Source organism: Limanda limanda, chromosome 7 (assembly GCF_963576545.1).
Source record: "Limanda limanda chromosome 7, fLimLim1.1, whole genome shotgun sequence".
In the NCBI taxonomy this organism is placed as follows: domain Eukaryota; kingdom Metazoa; phylum Chordata; class Actinopteri; order Pleuronectiformes; family Pleuronectidae; genus Limanda; species Limanda limanda.
The window spans coordinates 28,700,933-28,722,597 of record NC_083642.1 but is presented as its reverse complement, the minus strand read 5'-3'; the positions used below and the strand labels follow the sequence as shown (position 1 = coordinate 28,722,597).

The window sequence follows — 21,665 nt, the reverse complement described above, 5'->3', positions numbered from 1 at the left end:
TCGCTTGTTAGACCCATAATTGGGTTTCATCTGAACATATTTGACCTAATTTACTATTTGCAAATCCAATTTTCAAAAACTGAAACTTTATTCGAATTACTCTATATTCCCACTGTCAAAAAATGAAGGCAAAATGTCCCTGATACAGGTGCTGCCATCTTGTGTTGAGAACGTTATTCGGAGCCAGAGTCTACACAGTAGTGATTTTAGAATGGAGCCCCAGTATCAAGCTCCTGCTGATACATGCAAGTCAGTCTCACCCGTCTGTCATGACGTCCTAGCCATTTTTTATAGCATTTAATTACTAACCAAGGAGTACGGGGTGACAAATGAATTGAATAATGTGTTTTTCTTTAATTATTTGAAATGAGGAGAAAAGCAAAATGATTTTTTTTGAATAGAAAAAGTTCAGTATTTATTGCTGCATCAAACTGTGTTTATTACTGATGACCTTATCATCTTTTTACTGTAACAGAGGTTTTTAATACTACGTCTAATCCACCATTACAAATTAGTAATACTCTACTACGAAGTAATCTACCATCATTTGGACATTGTTTGTCCTACTAAAACTGCTTTAGCTCTGGAAGTCACAAGGCACTGATGTCGGGAATGCGTCCAGCTGAAAACTCCTCGTCCTCCGTCACATGATATATTTCAGGAGAGTTCAGTTCTTGCTCAACACCAGCTGTTCTATACAAGCCCTTTCCTTTTTAGGGAGTCAGATTTATGGCCCTCCGTATACAGCAGATGTGTGCTTACAATTGTTAGTCCCACATCGCTGGCTGATGCTGTACTTTTTATCAAATCATGTGATGGGTTTCTCTCCACAGCTTTACCTCATCTTTCTTCCTTTCCAGTGTAAAACAAAAGCTGTTTGTTTATTTAGTGATTGATCTGCATTAATATCTCTTGTTAAGATGCTTTCTCTGTCCTGTGAACTGATTCCTTTCCTCCATTTCCCCCTCTCTTCTTTCCACTTTTGCTAAACTCCTTTTTCCCCTCTGTCCCTTTTGCACGCTCTCTCTGTTCCTAGTGCAGAATTGAGGGGATGACCAGAGCCAGGTAAACTGCTGAATGCATGTAGCCTTAAAATACAACCTTCACTTCACCATTCACTCTTTCCTACCCCACCAGCCTGCTTCGTCACACCTCTGGGGGTTGGTTAGGTTTTGTAATCCATTTTTTGCTTTATTTTCACATAGTTTTGCAATGCAAAAACTGTTAATGATATCAATGGGTAGTAATGGGAGCACAATGCTAACAGGGCTCCAGAGTGCGACTATTTTAGACTAAATATTTTAATTGGTTGCACCAGTGCGCCTGGAATGTATCTTTTCCCCAAAATAATTTTTAATAAAAAACAACTGGGTCTATGGACCTTTGCCTTTGACAATCATTAAAGTGATTGATTAATAATGATTAATTTTTCAGCGTATAGAGGGACATTTTATGTACACACTCACAGACAGCCATCGCACACTTAATGCGCAATGTGTGTTAAGGCTCCAGTATGCTTCTACGTATCCGTTTCTCGGAGAGGGCTCCACAGGGGGCAAAGAGTCTTTTTGATTTTTGCTTCTCCGACCACTGTACGTCGAAAAAAATTCACCGCCAAACCCATAGGTGGCGCAACGGAAGACGAGCTCAGAGAAGCCTACCCCATTTGGGAAGAAGAAGTCCACGTGTGTCTGTTTATCTCTGTGGCTTGCCACCCACACACTGAACCATGGCAACTAACAGAACTAAATAAAGTGACACCCAGCGGGTCAAAATGCTAATGTAATCGTTTCTTAGCGCAGCGGTTCCCCGGTCTTGTTTCCGAACTCTGTTGCTGATTCCACAGCTTGAATCTGCTTGAGGCTACATGTAGCTAGAAGCTACACGGAGCTAGCTCCCCCCCAGCTTCCACACACAGTCAGCAGGGACTCCCGACACTAACTACTACTATCCAGTGTTTGCTTCTAACCTGACGGTATTATAGAAACAGAGTCATAATAGAAGTGGAATTAAAGTCGTGATGGCGGGTTTTTGCTCTGTTACCACCGCAGTTAGCATGGTGGCTAGCCCGCTAGTGCCGTTTTGAAAGCTCGTTATAACCGTATGTGACCGTGCACACATGCCGTCAGTGCTCTAACGAGCCACCGTCAGACGGACAACTCCGCTGGCTTAACACACACGTCACATTAATCGTAGAATCCTAGTTGTGTTTGGGTTTCATGTGACACAGGGAAGAAGGCAGGAAGTGTGAGGTCCGGAAATTACGTCGTAGGGAAATGACGTCGTAGGGAAATGATGTCGTTCGCGGACCAATCACAGCCAAGAGCTGTCCGTGGGCCCTCCGACATAAAGACGGACAGTTAGAAAAATCAGACGTGTACGAAAAGCTCTCCGAGGCGGAGAGGGCGTTCCACGACGGATAGGGCGGTCTTATCTATCCGTTTTACAAAAGACGTACAAGCATAAATTGCCATTTACTAAAGGGCACATTCCTTGCAGGCAAACAGAAAACCCAAAACGAGAGGACAAACTCAAAAAAAAGAGGGTATATATTCACAATCAAGAGAACAATTGATTATCTTTTAGTCGACGGATGTCATTCCAGTTGTTACACCTGCCTCTGCTCCTAATCATGATTTACCATCTTCCGTGGAAATGGCTTTACCCGATACAGAGCCAGTTCAAGATTCAGAGTCTACTAAAAACGGGAACATTTAAAACTAGGCCTTTCGAAAAGAATGGCTTGAGCAGTCCTCATGAAAAAGAACGGGTTAAATGTCAACCCGACCTACGCCAACGACAGAGTGTATGTGGTGGTGCAACTGAATGAAAAAGTCAGGCGCACCAGTGCAACCAAGGAAAAAGTTAGTCTGGAGCCCTGTGCTAGTTTTTTTTTTTCTGTTGACATCAATAAAAAGAGGTGCATGTCAAGACAGAGACCCTCACTGAAAAATGCCATTCATTCAACTGAAGTTTGCACAGAATCACTCTTCAGTGTTCAATGTATTCCAGGGGTCTCAAACTCAAATTACCTGGGGGCCGCTGGAGGCAGTATCTGGGTGAGGCTGGGCCGCATCAGGTATTCCACAAAAAAAAAAAATTTGCTAAAAAAATCCAAACTTCTCTAATGTCATTACTAACAGTTATTTAACTTCAATGGGTTCTTCTGAACATGAATAGAATATTGAAGAACACGAACAGTTCTTGTAAACATGGCTTCTCTTGCCTACTTCTTGCTGCCAGAGACCTGGCAGCGCTTCCTCTCACATAGCTGAGCCACATTTGGCTTGAGGGAGGAAGCAGTTGAGACCCTCAGTATGGCTTGAAGATGATCATCAGTAAGCCTGGACCTGTACCTGGACTTATTGAAGTTCAAGGTGGAGAAGAGCTTTTCACACAAATATGTGCTCCGCTTGAACATTCGGGAAAGCTCAAGGAAGCTGGGGTTCAATTCTCACAAAAATTGCCCAAGCTTGTCTTCCTTTCCACTCACCTCCCTGAACTTGGCTTTGAGGTCAGAGTTGCACTGCAGGCCAATGATCTCCATTTGAAGCACAGGAGGGGCATCTTGCACATCAAAGGAGAAGGGATCCGCAAAATTTTTGTAAAAGTCGCTCTGTGCGTCTTGAAGTCTGCAAATCTATGATCAAATTCCTCCTGTAGCCTCACATTTTTCTATACATTTTTGTGCTTACTTTGTGCCGGCGTGTTGGCTTGCCTGCGTTCTGGGACTTATTTGAGCAGATCCGGTACCTCTCGTATCGAAAAAAATATGAACATTAAAAAAAGTTTTTTAAGAAATGATTAAAATAAAATATAACAATATAATGTAATCACTAGAAAATTACGGAGCCCCTGTTGACATCGGTGGATGAATTACTAATTTGTGGCCACGCAATAACAAGATAATCTAATAAATTATATATAAAGCTTTCTTAACAACAGCATCACAATTTCATAAAATAATAACAAATGCAGACTTCTAAGATGAACCAAAATAACTAGCACATCGTCATGTACAGTCCGTGGCTCGGTGCGTAAATGTCACCACCAGAGGATGAGGGAATTTAAATCATTAAAATTCATCCACACATATCAGGTGTAAATAATAATGTAAAACAGCCCAGACTGTAAAATGTAGATATTAGCTCAATGACGTGTTATAAACTGCTGCGGTTTAGAATAATCTGTCTGCGTAAAGAAGCTCCCAAAACCTCACAGCGCAGCGCAGCGCAGACTGATACCGTCACTGCAGTATAGCCTAAATAAGTCCCACTGCATTGTAAGTGGCATGTGTGTGCTGTTTTAAGCGGCGTTTTATGTGCGTTCCGGGACCTGTGCTCGTCGTACCTGCGCTGTGATATGTACTTAGCGTTCCGGCACCTTGTGATTTATAAATGAAGCACTGGATACATCATGACCTGCGCGAAAGAGGGCAGAAAACTATGAATTTCACCCTCCTGCACCGCACATCCAAAGCCACTCTTTTCTCTCCCGGCTCTCTCTCTCACTCACTCTCACACGTACACACACACACACGACCCCGCCCCCCATGTCACTCACTTGCATGCTGCGTTCACTGGTCAGGCACACAGTAGGAAACCAGAACATCATAACATTGTCCCACACAGCAGCTGACAGCGGAGCTGCTACAATGTTTGTGCGGGCCGCACTAACATTAAACTTTCATATTAAGGTGGGGGCCACAAAATATCGTCCCGCGGGCCGCAATTGGCCCGCGGGCCGCGAGTTTGAGACCCCTGATGTATTCAGTCTTGAAGTTTATTTGATTGATTACAACGTATGCCTTACAATCCAGTCAATAAGTATTTTGACAGTTTTACTTTTTTTTTATTAGGCTCAAAACATTTGTTTAGAATTGTAATAATGGACACTATTTTAAAAGTCTCAGCTTTAATCTGAGTAGTTGTCGATCTAGAAAGGAATGTGTTATTATAATACACTAATTAAAGTGTGTGATAAATTAACCTATTCTTTTCAGAAATTCACAATAATAAAGACCTGACAACAAATTACACACAAAATATCACACCCAGACAGTACAGATCACAACTGGCCATGAGATGCAGGTAAAAGCCTCGGTAAACGAAAACAATTGGACCTTGTCTCAAGTTTACTTTGTCAAGTTTGGGAATGAGAAGTAGCTCCATCTCTAAAGAACTGATTCTCATTTGCCAAAGGTAACTGAAGAGTTGCATTTCCCATACGCACCACACGGATGTTTAATGGCTGAATAAAAGAATGAGGTATATTTATAAACTTTTTTGCAGCAGATCTGTCTCAGTCTAAAATCTCCTGCAACACCTTTGATTCATTGTGTACCTTTATATTTTACCTTTGACCAATTATGCAAATTAATCATACCATAAAATGTTCCTTGCGAATAAAATATGCAGTGATATACTGTATATGACCAAGTATATATGTGTTCCCATTATATACATTTTATCCACAGTTTGTCTTTTTTTTGGGGGGGGGGGGGTTATCCTGTCATTGACTTATTTTCTCCTGCTTTTTGTATAACAAAGTGAATGTTTATTCTTTAATTAAATAGCAACCTGTAAAATGTTGACTGTTATTAACCCCTACAAGTTAGGTCTTTGTTAACTGTGCCAGGGGGCGCTGTGTACACCTCTGATTTCACAGTAACAGGACTTCCACTACGTTCACACCAAATGCATAGATTGTGAAGCGCATCAAAAATAGCTACATCACAAAATTGGTTTTAAGCATTTAATTTTGCTCAAAACAAAATAGTGAATTGGTCACATTTTGCAGATATTAGTTTAATAAGGTCAGTATTAGGGCTGATACTAAACCATCAGATTAGTTAATTCCTAAGTCCAGGCACATAATGTTTCACTTTACGGACAAAAGGCCACAATTGATCGAAGATAATGAGTTATTTTTTGTTTTTCTCTCCACAGTCTGTTCTACAGTGCAGAGACCAGCTCCCTCGCTTCCATTTCCTCTGCTGAGCTCTGAAGACCCCAGGAACCCACATTCCATCCGTTCTCCAAAAGAGAGGCTTGCATCACATTGTGCTTCATCTAGACTACTGCACTCAGCATCCACAGCAATAAATGCAGACTCCCCATTGGCTGTTGCTTCAAATGGGCTTATGGACAGCCCCATCAAGATGAGAGACAATGTGACTTTTCCTACCCTTTCCAGAACTCTGTCCCTCTCCATGACAAAGCCTGCTGAGAATACTGTCCTGTCCCAGTGCAGTCAAGACAACCAGACCAACAGAAGTACTTATTCATTCAACCAAGAAACTCTGACAGAGAAGACAGAGGATATGGCAGAATTCAAGTCTGACCTCAGAGTGCAGGCTCCTGCTGCATCAGTGTTCACTGGAACCCCTGCAGTCCGAGCACCTCAGAAAGCCCAGGCCAGGAGAGCCCTTTTTAATAGTCTGCCATCACACCCACCAGTAAGAAGAACAAAAAGCGAGAGTCATGTTCGGATGGATGTCGCTGCAGCTGGACAGCCCCAGTCAGCCATACCAGAGGTCTGCACTGATGCAACCATGAATGACCGCCTTTGGAGAAAGCTGGAACCAAGCAGCCACCGAGACAGCATGTCCTCCTCCTCTAGCATTTCTTCCAGCGACACAGTCATTGACCTGTCCCTGCCTAACCTGGCCAGGAAAAGACTCATCAGCCTGCCCACAACCAGCAGCACCTGCAGCCCTCCCTGGGTCAACTGCCGTCATTCAGCATTACTCTCCTATGATACCCTGCCAGTCAGCAAGAGCAAGTCAATCCCAAATCTTCAGCAAAGTCACGGCTCCGTAGATGAGCTTAATCCCCGACCCCTGCAGCCCCCCCAGGAAGCTTGTATGGACTCACCAAGCAGACTGACTCAAAGGAGGCACACCTGGAGTCGGCTCTACATGGAAGGGCTTAAGCAGTCATCAGCCAACAGGTCTTCCTCTGCAACCACAACCCCAACAGATACTACTTCCATGTCCAAAAGCCTTGGGGATCTGACCTCTGATGACATTTCCTGTAACTTTGACAGCAAGTACCGCAGCATCAGCCGCAGCTTTATTGTTAGGCCAACTAGGGAACAGCTGCGCAAGGGCAGCCCACAGAAGTCTCGTCCATCCAACAACCTGACAGAGCAACTACGGAAATTGACGGATGTGGAGCCACTGACTGCAAGTGACTTTGTCTCAGAAAACAGGCCTAGAGAGTCACACGAGGAGACTGTGGATGAAACCTTGGTGCGAAGGACCTCCTCGAGGAGCCAAAGCAGAGTGCGGTACATTGCAAACAGGGCCAAGAAGGCAATGGAAAGGCAGAGGCTCCAGGGCCTGGTCCAGGGCAGAAGTGCAAGTTTTAGTCTTGCTGGTAACATTGGCAGTGGAAGTAGTGCTAGCCCCATTGAGGAACGGGGAAACCCCGAAGGGGCGTGTTGCGTGGCCCGCAGTCCCTGCACCAGCCTGGACCTGCTGAGTCAACTTACCCCCCTAGGATCGCCAAGACAGCCCGAGTCCTCCCCAAACCCTGAAAACAGTGAAGTCTTTTTTATGCTCAAACTCTAAGAACTGGCTGACTTGGAACTGAGTGTGACACAGAGTTCGAAACTTTTTTGGAATACAGTCCAGTTTTTCTCATTTTAATATCTTTTTTTTTTAGAGAAAGCTGCGTTTATTGCAGCATGTCTTGCAGAAAACTGGTAATGCAGATCATTTCAGCATCTCACAGAAAAATGGAATCTCCTATATTAGTGACCCATCAATCCCTCGCCTTGACTTTGTGCGTCTTTTTTTTTACTTGTGCAGACAAGAATCACTGTCTTGAAGATAGTGGGGGGTTCATTTAAGAGCAACTACTGCAGCTCTCTCATCTGTTTGCACCAAATGTTAGATAATTGTCAGAATGTATTTTGTGAAAAACTACCAGAAGTTTTTGTGTCTGTTTATGTTTACTGTGATCTACTCTCATGTTTGATTTTTTTTTTTATTACATACATCCAGCACCAACAGATCATAATCAGAGGAGACCATTTTAAATACTTTTTTTAATTTACTCAAATGGTATGATATACTTCAAGCTGAAGATTAATAGTTGATGTCAAACAGTTTATCAGCCCATGCATCCACTTGCAATATTTTGAAAATAATGGCATGGTATCATATTTAAGAGATAATGTACAGTTCGATGCTAAAAGCTGAGGCTTGTCTCATGTCTCTTTGAAAATTGTAGGAATCATCCCTACAATGCAGGACGAAAGTCTTGTAGTCTCTAGTATCTTTGTGTAGTAGTTACATTGTTATTTGACTCAGCTGCCAATATTTTGCTAACTTTTCTGATCTGTGAAATGTCACAGCACTGAGCTCCTGTACTTTAACGAAGTGGTAGACACAGAGTTTAGCCCTTTTTTAATTTGACTGCATGTCTTATATGCACTGTAATGTTTAACCTAAGGCTGAGCTTTATTTTACAATTTTTTTTAAAGATTACGTAATATTCCAAACTCATTTGTTTTGATGGTATGATGGTGGTCACAAGAGTATCATGTCCAAAACCCTGTGTTCTCATCAGTCTGTAGCACTAAAACAAGATGGAAATGATCTGTATAAAAGCATGTTTATTTTTCAACCTGCTGTATTGTTTGCACTGCCATGACAGTTCTTTGTGCAAAATCTTAGAGATAATATTTAATTCAAACAATTGTGTAATTAAGACCCAAATAAATCTCAAATGAATATTATTGAAAGTTTCACAGCTCATTTATTTTATTTACACTTTATCCATCAACAGCTGCCTCTGTTCAGGGACAAAGACAAGTCATTAACAGAGCATTTAAACTGAGCCTATACAAGCTGACATGTAAAAGCATTTGGCCTTGGTTTTGGCAGGGTCCGCTTGCTGCTCTAATTATGGACTCCGCTTGGTTCTGTGTTTACCAGACCTCACCTCTCTCAACCTCTCTGGCGGAGACCCCAGACCCCCTGTAGGAAGGGAGAATGTTCCAGAACAAAGACTTGAGGCTGCACAAGACACTACAAGCCCAACCAGTCATTAAAGGAGAGAAAAACAACTTTTTATTTTCGCTTGCCATCAAGTTCAGATTTTTTAAGGCTACAAAACTATTACCCAGACTTTTTTTCACCCACAAATGTGACGCTGTTGATGGAATAAAATTAATTTAGACCCTGACAGTATGCAGGAAATGGATTTATTCTCTACCTTTGCTGGCACAAAAGAAAATGGGTTATAATCCATTTACTTTGACAACTTCTTGGATACTGGCAAATATTGAAATACACAATCTAATGTGGACAACTTCGACTGGCTGAAATTTACCTAAACTTCAAAGTGCTTTGGGCTTGAAAGCCAAACCCCAAGTCATGGACACAGATTTTTCACTCAGAGGTTTGTCCACTGTCAATTCTGGTTTCCAAAGCTGACAGCCACCTCTGGCGAGCTGTCAGACTCTGCCAGGCCTCTTCCTCAGCTCTGTCAGACTTTTATGAAGTGTGACATGCTCATTTTAGCGCCACAGACTCTGCTTCAGCCAGTACACAAACACAAAAGACAGCTTCATTAGGATTCCAAGAAAACCGCAGAGTTCCTTTTAAAGCTGTATTTATCTACACAATTTGGCACAGCCTGTCCTCTCAAATGAATGATTAGTGGTTTGGTTCCATGCACACAGGCTTATAGGCAGAGCAGCTCCTGATTCTTAATGAGGCATTTTGCTGCTTTAAGTCCCCTTCACGTGTTTTTCTCTGAGCCGTGGCAGTGAATAAGCCAGACAGCCACTGGAGGACAATTGCAGGCTTGTTGTCGGCTGTTTTTCAGTAGATCTGAGAAAAGGCCTCTACACTGAGTGGACAGTTGCAAGGTACACCCGGGGAGTGTCTGGGCCCCTTTGGGGGGGATCAAGGATGCTTTTCTTTGCTCTGTCTAGCACTTCAGACTTGAAGAGAATGTTTTTGTCTGAGAGTGATTCAGTTCCTCCTTTCAAGATAAAATCATTGTGTTTTTGAAAGTTTTTTTGCAGATAAACTTGTTTGTGTCGTTTTTTAGGCTATGAAACGGGACGGGGTTTTGTGGAAACTAAAATATAAATATTGATGGAATCAATGTTATTTTTAAATGTGGGGGCTTAATTCATGCACCTTTAGCTCTAAATGTGTGAAGGCTACTTCACATTATTGTGTGTTGTCAGCACTGTAGTAAAGCAGACATTGTGCTCACGTTGAAGAGTCCCTCAAGGTTGGTCAGGAGTTAAACTCCTTCCTCTGACTCTCTGGGACCTCCGTCCATCCGTAAGGTTGTTGCAACCCCCCCCATCCCCCCCTCTCTACAGCGAACCACGGCCCCACAATCTACCTCCCTTTTTCAGTTTTCATTCTGCCAAAACCTCAGTCCAGCAGTCACACGTCTATTCCCCCTCTGAGCTCATATCTCCTCCCTCCCTCCCTTTGCTCCCCCATATAAACCCCCACTACATTCTGCAGAACACAACCCTGCCAACACTTGTCATCCCTTGCGTTGAAGTCAAGGTTTTATTCAACACTGCAGATAACGGGGTAAGGAGTTTTTGTTTTGTAACACACATGTCTACAGTCTTTTTCTATTATCCGATTGGTATTTCTAGGTAGATGTATTTGATATCAAGCGTTACTCATTATAAATGTTATGGTTTGGGTAAATTGTGTTTGAAGAAATATTAAAATTTGTGTAATTTTCAGGTTGTGGCAAAATGAAAGGCTATACTGCTTTGCTTCTCTGTGTGGCAGCCCTCAGTACTGGGACAGTCACTGCAGGTGAGACGAACACACAACCTTGCACTGCAAAACATGTTGGAGTGTTCAATTAATCATCAAACTGTCTTTGTATAGCCCATATTCACAAGTTAGAATTAGTCTCACAGGGCTTAACTAAGTGTGACATCCTCTGTCCTTAACCCTCAACAAGAGTAACGAAAACCTACCAAAAAACGAACAGGGAAAAAGAACGTAGTAACTCAGAGAGAGCCACATGTCAGGGATCCCTCTCCCAGGACAGAATTGAAATAGATGCAGCGCGTAGCTGAACACATCAACAAAATAAAAGTATTTACAACATTGATTAGAATAAACTGTTTTTAACACAAAGAAAAGGTGTGTCAATGTTTAAAGTATTTGTGCATAAGAATGTCTGGTGAAGATTAAGGGCAATGACAATTGAAATGGAGGTGTTATTGCCAGTAATGGTAGAATATGTAAGTGGGCGTAGTGTTGGCTAGTTTAGAGCAGGGTCACAGGACATAAATGTTTTTGAGGCAGAGCACAGTTCTCATTCAGTAGTCATTGCCCGACTTGATGGGAGGGATGAAAATCTGCAGAGGGGTTGGGGCATGATGCTCTTGATGATGACCTTTTCTTCCTCATTGTTCACTGCATTGCTCAGAAGACCGTGAACCTATTTGAACTGGCTGCCTTGGAGTGGTCTAAAAGGAATATGAAGGAAACCTACCCTTGCTTTGTGTTGCCTTTGTTCCCTCCAGGCAAAGTGGACCTTTATGGAGAGAAACTAGATCCGAAATAATAAAAATATGAATTTCATGATCTGAAAATGATAAATTAGATTACGTATGATCATAATTGATAAGAATGTATGTATCACCTGTCCCTTTTCTGAGAACAACCAGTTTCCATTGTTTCTTCCATCCAAAGTTGTTCAACAACCTCAGTTGCCAGTTCATGATTTTTACCACAGACAAACGACATCTATGCTTACATTTTTTTTAAATTTGAACCCAAACCTAGTTCTTTTCCTAAACCAACCAAACCTGTGACTTTACCACAAACGTAACCACAGCTCTATCATTGTTACTATATCAATGACGCCGGGTACGCCAACATACCTGTGGGTTGCATTTAATAGTAGTGCCAAGCAGGTTGTTTCAGTCATTGGGCTTGTTCACTGTCAGAGTGGATTTTTTTTTACCTTTAAAAAAACTTATCTTACTTCTTTTGCATCCCAGCAGCTGTCACAACCCTCTCTCCATGTAATTCCATTTCTATGCAAAAAAAAAACTCCATGAATGGCAGCGGTGGACAATGCGAGGGTTCAAGGCACATGACTTTTATATTAGAGTTGAAATCCAGAGTCACAATGGTTTAGGTTGGATAAAGATAGATGGAAAGGAGGATGGATCTTTGGATAGATGTGAAAGAAGTTTTCAAATTCAAACAGTTTGTGTCTTATTCACTCTGAACTTCCTTTGCTCTATCAAAACCGAGCACGGCCTTTCCCCAGGTTTGGGAACCAACATAACCCTAACCCTAACCCTATTCTCTTTCAACATTTTAGTGATACATTCATTATGAACATAATTGCTAAATACTTGACAAATGTTTGAATAAGCAGCATATATCCTCAGCACATTCTGAGAAAAATGTAATTTGGTTGCGCTCCTTATGTATTTTCTGTCGGAGCATTTCAGGAGGCCGGGTGGACAGAAGCTGCACATTTATTCTTCACATATCTTTTTCAATGTGTTGACTCAATTATGTTTCTGTCATTTTTAACATAACATTCTGTAAAGCTGGGTGCTTTGTGGCTCCATCCACTAAGGTTTCACTCTGCCAATGAAATCATCTCCTCCTGCAGAGCCAGCCTCTGTCTGCAAAGTTGATGCTCAGCTCTGTGAGCTCTGGCCAACCGAGACCGGGGTCACGCTCCCAAATCATCCCTCACACTTGACACTTTCCCCCGCTTGCCCCTCTACACTGCTGGAGTCCTATCAAACCATACAGGGGGCATCATCCGCTGTGCCAGCAGCACCATTTCTCACCAGTGGAGGGGCCACTGCCTTGCTGTGGTCCAGAAAGCACTGTGATAAATCAATTAATTGTATGGGGGGGGGGGCTCTGCAGGCAAGCGATGAACTGACAGGCATCTCCGCAGATCGTAGGTCCTGCCATCGTCTCTAGGGGAGACTGACGGGGTGTCATTGGCTTTATGTGAACAAACCGGACCCTGTTTTTGTTATCATATGCAATAATGAAAAACTAGCACCCGTGGCACCTCCGCTCACCCACCCCTCCCTTCTCTGATGGACCCTGGCAGGGCATGTTAGGAACGCTGTGAATGCCATTGGTCACAGTTACCGCACAAGGAACACAACTCCGAGTGTCATGGGCAGAGTCAGAGACTCTGGTTGGGGGGGGTGGACGGTAAAAAAACAACAGCAAAGAAAAACATCCTTGATCCCCCCCACAGGGGCCCAGATACACCCCGGGTGTACCTTGCAACTGTCCACTCAGTGTAGAGGCATTTTCTCAGATCTCCTGAAAAACAGCCGACAACAAAGCCTGCCATTGGCCTCCAGTGGCTGTCTGGCTTATTCACTGCCGCGGCTCAGAGAAAAACACGTGAAGGGGACTCAAAGCAACAATATGCCTCATTAAGAATCAGGAGCTGCTCTGCCTATAAGCCTGTGTGCATGGAACCAAACCACTAATCAGCCAAACAAGTGGCTCAGACTAAATCCTCTCATCTCTGTGCTGATGCTTGATTACGTTGACTTGCTTCATTACAAGCCACAATTTATTGTGCTGCTTGTTTTTTTTTGTTTCCATTTAGATGCCAAAGAGTTATCCATCACCACTATAAAGGTATTGTTTCTTTTTTGTACTCTCTGGATGAGAATAGTAAAGTGGGGCTGTGCAGATGTAAATAGAATCATTCTTATCTACTACCCAGAATCTCTTACTTTTGTTTTGTTTTACATTTTTTTATCAGTAATAGAAACTTTACAACTTTTATCCAGATTTTCCACTATTAATCCTCAGAGTTTAAGTCTCATATATACTTAGTTTTGGTTGGTTTGATGTATATGTCAGTAAATTTGAGTCATGGCTCTGAATGACTTGTTCTACAGATCGCCATGGTGCTCGAAAATATGTCCATATATGTTTATTGTATTGTAATAAAACCATTTTCTCCTCGTTGTGAAATATGAGGCTCTACTGCCAGTTGACTTTTCCATGTGTATGATTGGTGATATGTAGTAAAACAGGCCTATCATATGTGCATGCGCTCAGATCTTGATAAGGAAAACCTGGATTGACTTACTGAGTTGTTAACCAGCTTAATGTGACCGCTTAACCTGATTGGGATTGTTAGGTTAAGATGAGCTGGATCTTGGAAAGATATCCTGGGTATGTTGAACTCACTTTGTTGTACAGGTCTCCCCATGATCACATTGCGCCCTGATCTGCCCCCTAGTGGATGTACTTTTGAATCCCCATCAGCTAAAATTTACAGTCTGACTTTCAAACCCTACTTTCATCATATACTGTAACATCATCATCAAAACATTAGGTGGGCCCACATTCAGGGCGGCTGTGGCTGAGGGGTAGAGTGGTCGTCCTCCAACCTGAAGGCCGGCGGTTCGATCCCCAGTCTGAACCATCTATGGCCGAAGTGTGCTTGGGCAAGATGCTGAACCCTGAATGGCCCCCCATAGAATAACAAAGTGCTGCAAGTAGATGCACTGTATGAATGTGTGTGTGAATGTGAAACTGTACTGTAAAGCGCTTTGAGTGGTCATCAGACTAGAAAAGCGCTATCCATTTACCAAATCCATTTACATTCAGTTGGATAACTTAATAAAGTGATTCAGGTCATGTGAATACACACTGGGTTTGATTATAAGTGGTTGTCTACCTCCCTGTGTTTCTTGTCCTTGCTGACTTTTGTGTTGCAGAATTTAATTTCTCAACATCGTATCACATCACATGAGTTCCTCTGAAGACTGCAGAGTAATCCTCAAATAATCGTTCACATCCTGAGATTTTCTTATTTTAATCTGAGTTTTGCACAGAGATGCCATTGTATGACCAGTCTTCCGTCAGTGATCCATCACACCCAGTAAAATGAGGCTGTTTGCGTTGTTTGTCCAGGAGGACCCTTACACCATGAGCAGAGGCTCTGAGCTGGAGGGCTTCTGCATGGACCTGCTCACAGAACTGTCCAAGACACTGGGCCTCAAGTACAATGTGCACCTGGTGAAGGATAACCGCTACGGAGCCATGGATGCCAGCGGCAACTGGAACGGCATGATCGGTGAGATCGTCAGAGGGGTAAGTCAGAGGCCAGGCAACTGTCATATCACAGTTCATGTACAGCATGTTAGGGTTCAAATTGTGTCATATACTTAGGTAATAATATGTACAGTTTGAGCCTTTTTTTACAAAATGTAACCCGCCTTATGTCAACAAAGCTGAGATCTGTAAAAACGAAGATCTGCTCCGACCCGAAGTGTTGGAAATTCAATAACACATTTATTTGTAAAATAACTATATTAACATATATGTAAATACATGAAATTTATCAATGAACCAATATTTTTGTATACTTTTATAAATAATGAAATCTTTGCTCACTATTGCCATGTCTCACGTATTTTGTATAAAGATAATACATAATTAGTTGAGGTTTAACAATCAAATAATTCCTTGCTTTGTGGGTTAGTTTTTATTATATAACAAATAATGTATAAATTATATCAAAACAACAGTGAAATGGATCTGCTGCTTAACACTACAGTACAGTCCCTGACAAAAGTCTTGTCACTTATCCATTTTGTAGAAACAACCTGACTTCTAATTTATCCATTGGTTTTAGAAATGGCTCATATGAAAGCTAAAACCCTCCCAAATTATGTTTAATATACTAAAATAAATTTGCTTCACTGAAGAAAGATTGATCATTTAATGAACACAGAAAGGTCAGATTTTGGCAAGACAAAAGTTTTGTCGCCTACAGAGAGCTATGTGAAAATTGAACAAAAAATGTACTTCAAATACAAAAATATGTTGCATAACATCAGTGAATTAAGTAGTGGTGCTGTGAGATCCATATTTAATATCTTGTATGACTTCCATGAGCTTGAAGGACTGCATCCATGCGGTTCGACAATTTATTGATGAAGTCATCAGGAATAGCCAAGAAAGCCTTCTTACACGCCTCCCAGAGTTCATCAAGATTCTTTGGTTTCGTCTTCCATGCTTCCTCTTTCATTCTACCCCAGACATGCTCAATGATGTTCATGTCTGGTGACTGGGCCGGCCAGTCCTGGAGCACCTTGATCTTCTTTGCCTTGAGGAACTGTGATGTAGAGATGGAAGTATGCGATGGAGCACCAGCCTGCTGCAAAATTTGACCCCTTTAATGGTTGGGAATGTAAGAGGTAGCTAATACTTCTTGATATTTTAGGCTATTGATATTGCCTTCCACCCTGAAAATCTCTTGCACATCCCCATACTGGATGTAAGCCCAGACCATGATTTTTCCGCCACCAAACTTAACTGTTTTCTTGGTGAATCTCGGATCCATGCGGGCTCCAGTAGGTCTCCTGCAATATTTGCGGCTGCTGTGATGTAATTCAACCGAAGATTCATCTGAGTAATCCACCTTCTTCCAGCGTCCATCCTTTTAGCAGGCTGTGGGCCACACGATTTTTTAATTGCCTTTTGTTTAGTACTGGTTTCTGGGCACTGATTCGATCATGAAGGCCATTTCGAGACAGAATTCTACAAACTGTCCTGGTTGACACAGGGACTTGAGGTGACCAGGCCTGGTGGAGCTCTGCTGCAGTGGGAAAGGGGGTGGCCTTGGATTTTCGAGCCAACAAACGGTCCTCCCGAGCAGTTGTATTGTGGGGTCTGCCGGACCTGGGCTTGTCAAAAACATCTCCAGTCTCTTCAAATCTTGTTCTTATTCTTTGTACTTGATGCTGAGACACATTGAAGGTGTCAGCCACCTCAGCAGTGGATCTGGTCTTCAGCCTCTTGATAATCAACGCTTTGGAGTCAGGGTGAATCTTAGGCATGTTGTCAGAGGTCAAGTTGCAGTTGATGTGAAGGTCTGGTGTGCTGGGGTTCTTTTTATACACACCCACTAATTGATTGATCAATTATTGATCAAAGGTGAGGCTGTAATCTAGGATTTGGTGCATCATATGACAAGGCGACAAGACTTTTGTCTTTGCAAAAACTGACTCAGTGGGCTTTACCAAGCTGTGAACGTTAGAATGCTTTTCAGCAGTTTCGTTTGGCACCAAAACATTATTTAAAAAGTTGTTGGGATTGAAATTAGCCATTTCTTGTAAAAAAAAATTGATTACAAATATATTTGAGGGGCACTTAAGGTCAACTTGTACCCAAGCGACAAGACTTTTGTCAGGGACTGTATTGTGTAACCATGTTACGAACACTGTTGTACATGTGAATGTGTGTGTGCCTCCGTGGACCATCAGGAGGCTGACCTGGCTGTGGCCCCGCTGACCCTCACTGGTGTCAGAGAGCAACATGTGGATATGACCACCCCCTTCATGCAGACAGGAATCGGCTTCATGCTGCGTAAGGACGTGGCCTCTGAGGAGAGCACCGTCAGCCTGCTGGCGCCCTTCTCCACCAACATGTGGATTGGCATCATCGTTGCCTTCCTGCTAACAGGTCTCTGCATATTCCTGGTTGGCAGGTACGTTTCAGAAGGTCAACACAGAAACCGTTGACTGATATAATGTCTCCAAATGCTGTAGAAACCAGGACACATGGCTCCTGTTCAAGGCCTCCTGTTTGTCGTGTCTTGACGTGTCCTCATTTCTTATCTTCTCATGTAGCATGTTGTCGTGTCTTGATGTGTCCTCATCTCTTATCTTCTCATGTAGCATGTTGTCATGTCTTGTCATGTAAAGTTGTTTTCATGACGTGTCCTCATGTCTTGTCTTCTCATTTTGCATGTTGTCGTGTCTTGACGTGTTCTCATCTTTTATCTTCTGATGTCGCGTGTTGTCGTGTCTTGTCATGTAAAGTTGTGTTTCATGACGTTTCCTCATGTCTTGTCTTCTCATGTCATTTGTTGTCTTGTCCTCATTTATTATCTTCTCATGTCACGTGTTGTCAAATCTTGACATGTCCTCATGTGTTGTCTTCTCTTGCCATGTGTTGTCTTGTCTTGATGTGTCCTTTCATGTCGAGTCATGTGTTGTCTTCTTGTGTCTTGTCTGTTATCATGGCTAGATAACAAATGTATATGATTTCTTGGCTTTGGTAAAAGCTCCTTAATTGCCACCCTCTTCGCACATAAAGTTATATTTCAGTAAACTGCTGCTTTAACGGTGCTGGTTATGATGTCTTCTATCATTGTGCAGGATCAGTCCCAGTGAATGGGCCGAGCCGGACACAGAGCAGCACGACTTCACTTTGCTGCACAGCTTCTGGTACATCACAGGAGCTCTCACCTTACAAGGTAACCCAGCAGCCAGCTCAACACATCCACAGCCTCAGAAACCCACTGTTGGCTGCATCAGTCTGACCCGTCAGAATACACACACTGCTCTGCTAACATATTGTTGAATAGAGTGTTACAATGGTGGTGATGAGATTGTTAAAAACTCATTATTTGTGTGAGGTACAGAACAGAAAGTAATTTCACCTTAATGTACATACTATATATATATTAATAAAACTGCATACATTTTGATATCAGAGCTGCAATCTTAAAGAAAATACCTTTTTGACAACATTATCAAAGAAGATGCAACATAATTGGATCCAGTGCTGAAAATATACAGTGCTGTGTTGCTTTGATAAAGATGAATCATAATGTCTCACTGCCTTTGATCCAGTATTTTTTTTGTATTCTGTATGAGCTGAGCTGAGTACTATATCATGAAGTGAGTCAGAGCCATCTTGAAATAATACAATACCGTATCCTGTTGACATTATACATCATTCAGGGAGGTGTTATCATGATGTAACCATGTCTGTCTTGATTGTTTAGAACGGAGCATGAATATTATATTTTGGCTTTAAAGGGATAGTTCAAACTATTCCTTTAGCAGAGTGGGCTCTTCTCACAGACCACTTCCTGTGTCCTCTCAGGTGCCGGTCCTCACCCTAAAGGCCTCTCTGGACGTTTTGTCAGCGCCATCTGGTGGCTATTTGCTCTAGTGCTGCTGGCCTGCTATTTTGGCAACTTCAGCTCCACGTTGCACTCCAACAGCAAACACGGCTCCATCTGCACCTTTAAAGACCTCGCCAACCAGGATATGATCGAATATGGCACAGTTGAATCTGGATCCACCATGTTTTTCTTTAAGGTAAATTCAGTTACTCTTAACTTTCCAAATGATCAGAGTCATTCCAGCTGCTCTGAGATAGTTTGATAAATGGACCACGTCTAAACCTAGTATTTGGCTGGACTGTGTCTGGTCAATGTGCAAAAAAAAGTTTAAAACCGCTGTGGAACCACCTTACCTTAATTAGTATATACAGAATATCAGAAGATACAGCACACAACCTCTTTTGGGGTAGATGCAGAGGGAGGTGGGACTTTTTCATATTCAACGTTTGTGAATCTAAGGGGATGATTGATTTTTCTGCTTTTTAAAAATTCAATTCAATTCAATAAAATTTGTACAGTGCCAAATCATAACATCGATTATTTCAAGGGACTTTACATATAAAGGTCGAGACCTTAAGAATAAAAGAGAAACCAAACAGTTCCCACAATAAACAAACACTGACGACCGTGGAGAGAAAAAAGGAGAAACCCCTAGAGCCAGACTCGATGTGGGCAACTAGTTGGGGTGAGCAATGAAAAAGGGGGGAGAGAGGAAGTGGTTTGAAAAGAGGGGAGAAAAGAGAGAGACCAGGAACCATTGTAACAATCATATTCTAGCTCTCTCCGACTGGTTGTTATAATGAAATGATCAGAGTGATATTTATAGATGTAATTATGGTACTAAAAGTGAGTTACAAGACAATCTGTGATTTGTCAATATGGGCTATACAAAATAAATTTGATTGATTGATTGACAAAAGGTTTCTGAAAATAGACAAATTATTTTGAGAGCCAATGACACATCTTCAACACTCAACAGACTAATGGTGAACCTGCTGCACCATTGTAAGTCCAGCCAATAACGTGTGCTTTTGAAATCTTGTGCACTCAGAATAATTGAGGAGCACAACAGGATTATTATGTTTGATCTTTCATTGTTTTCGTTCCCAGAATTCCAAGAATCCTCTGCTCGAGCGTATCTACCATAACATGGAGCGTAAGAAGAGCTTCGTGTCCAACATGGAGGAAGGTCTCCGCCGTGCCCAGGAGGGAAACTTTGCTTTCATTGGTGAAGCAGTGTCCTTGGACTTGGCAGTGGCTCGTTACTGTAACTTGGTCCGATCACAGGAGGTCATCGGTATGAGAGGCTATGCCATCGCAGCACCACTGGGTGAGTCCTTTGGCCGTATAAGGATGTTTTCTTTTATTTGGTAAGATGTGTGTCACCTCACTGAAAGTGTTATGTGCTTTGGGTTTCATTTCCATTGCAGATTCTATGGATGAGGGTGAGGTGAATTTAATTGATTCACCTCATGTGTTGCTTCCGGCCTTTTGCTCCATGGTCAAATAGATCAGTTGTACATGTTGAATTTTCGGCAGATGTTTCTATATGCTTCAAATTAAGCACTCGTCAGAATCCGAATGGTCTCTGCACCACCTCCATCAAAACTCTTTACTTGAACCAGGGGGCATGGCTGCTTCAGGCAGTTTCTATAGATTGTTAAAAACTGCTTTAAACTTCTTTCTCAAGCTCTTTTTTTTAAGTATTATTCTTAACCACCACCAGCCTTCCAGGAGAGTAACAGTTTCCCTCTTTTGTACCTTCATCACAGTAAGACTAAAAAGACCAAAAGAGAGGAATAGCCCTGAAGAAAATCTTGCCTACATGTTATTGGTTTCTTTAAAAACATAGAAAAGCTAAAGATAATTTACCTACAATCCAGAGTTGGGATTTATTTAGGTTTTCCTCACAGACTGCATCCAGATGCAAGGACCAGGAACAGGAGAAGCTTGTAAGTTGCCTGAGAGACAAAAGTCAGTGCAATAAAGCCTGAAAATTACTGGCTGTGTTAATAGTGTTAAATACCCTCTCCAATGAAAATCAAGTTTTGTTACCTAGTTAATTTAACAAAACTAACAACAATCCAGACTGTGAGCCTGACCTTATTCGCCAGCATCTGTGTTGGACGGCACTAATGCTCTTTTAGCTGAATGCAAATCCCTGCAGCTGGTTTAGCATTGGGTGAAAAACCTAAAGAGTGGAGGCTGTTGGAGCAGCAGGTAAATGGTTCTGGAGGGAGTTTGTTCAACTGCTTAACTTTTTACCACATCATCTCTCTTTACTCCCCCAGGTTCCTCACTTGTCAAAAACCTAACTGTGGCTATCCTCATGCTCAGCGAGTCTGGCACATTAACGTTCTTGCAGCAAAAGTGGTGGGCCAGCAGCTGCTTGGGGGCCGACAGGGCCCACGCCTCAGAGGCCCTGCAGCCCCATGATTTGAGAGGCGTCTTCCTCCTCCTGGGCCTGGGACTGGGTGTGGGGCTATTGCTGGCCCTGCTGGAACTCTTATCGAGGGCCCGCAACCAAGCTAAGAATGGCAAGGTAGGGAAGGGTATCCTACAGCGTGATCACACCATGGACTAATTGTATTGCTTACTTTTTCGCCTTTTCTTTCACAGAAATCATGTTGCTCGGAGCTGACAGCAGAGCTGAACCAGAGGTTTGGCAGCCGTGAAGCGAGCACAGAGCAAGACATCCCTGACAAAAGCAAAGCTTAA

The 21,665-nt window shown here is 42.4% G+C and overlaps 2 protein-coding genes across 2 annotated transcripts in view; both read left to right on the top strand.

The window, feature by feature from the left end:
• The window catches only part of plch2a (phospholipase C, eta 2a), a 66,875-nt gene extending 59,302 nt beyond the window's left edge, over positions 1–7,573 (top strand). Inside the window, exon 24 of the mRNA XM_061075134.1 lies at positions 5,949–7,573. Coding sequence (XP_060931117.1) covers positions 5,949–7,573 — 1,625 coding nt within the window. The remainder of the gene's footprint in view (positions 1–5,948) is intronic.
• A 3,173-nt stretch (positions 7,574–10,746) lies between these two features.
• Positions 10,747–21,665, top strand: si:ch211-251b21.1 (uncharacterized protein LOC571720 homolog). Its single transcript, XM_061075486.1, has 9 exons — positions 10,747–10,810; positions 13,617–13,648; positions 14,939–15,118; positions 17,296–17,519; positions 18,193–18,290; positions 18,926–19,143; positions 20,058–20,277; positions 21,239–21,489; positions 21,567–21,665. The coding sequence occupies exons 1-9, from the start codon at positions 10,747–10,749 to the stop codon at positions 21,663–21,665; spliced, it is 1,386 nt and encodes a 461-aa protein (XP_060931469.1).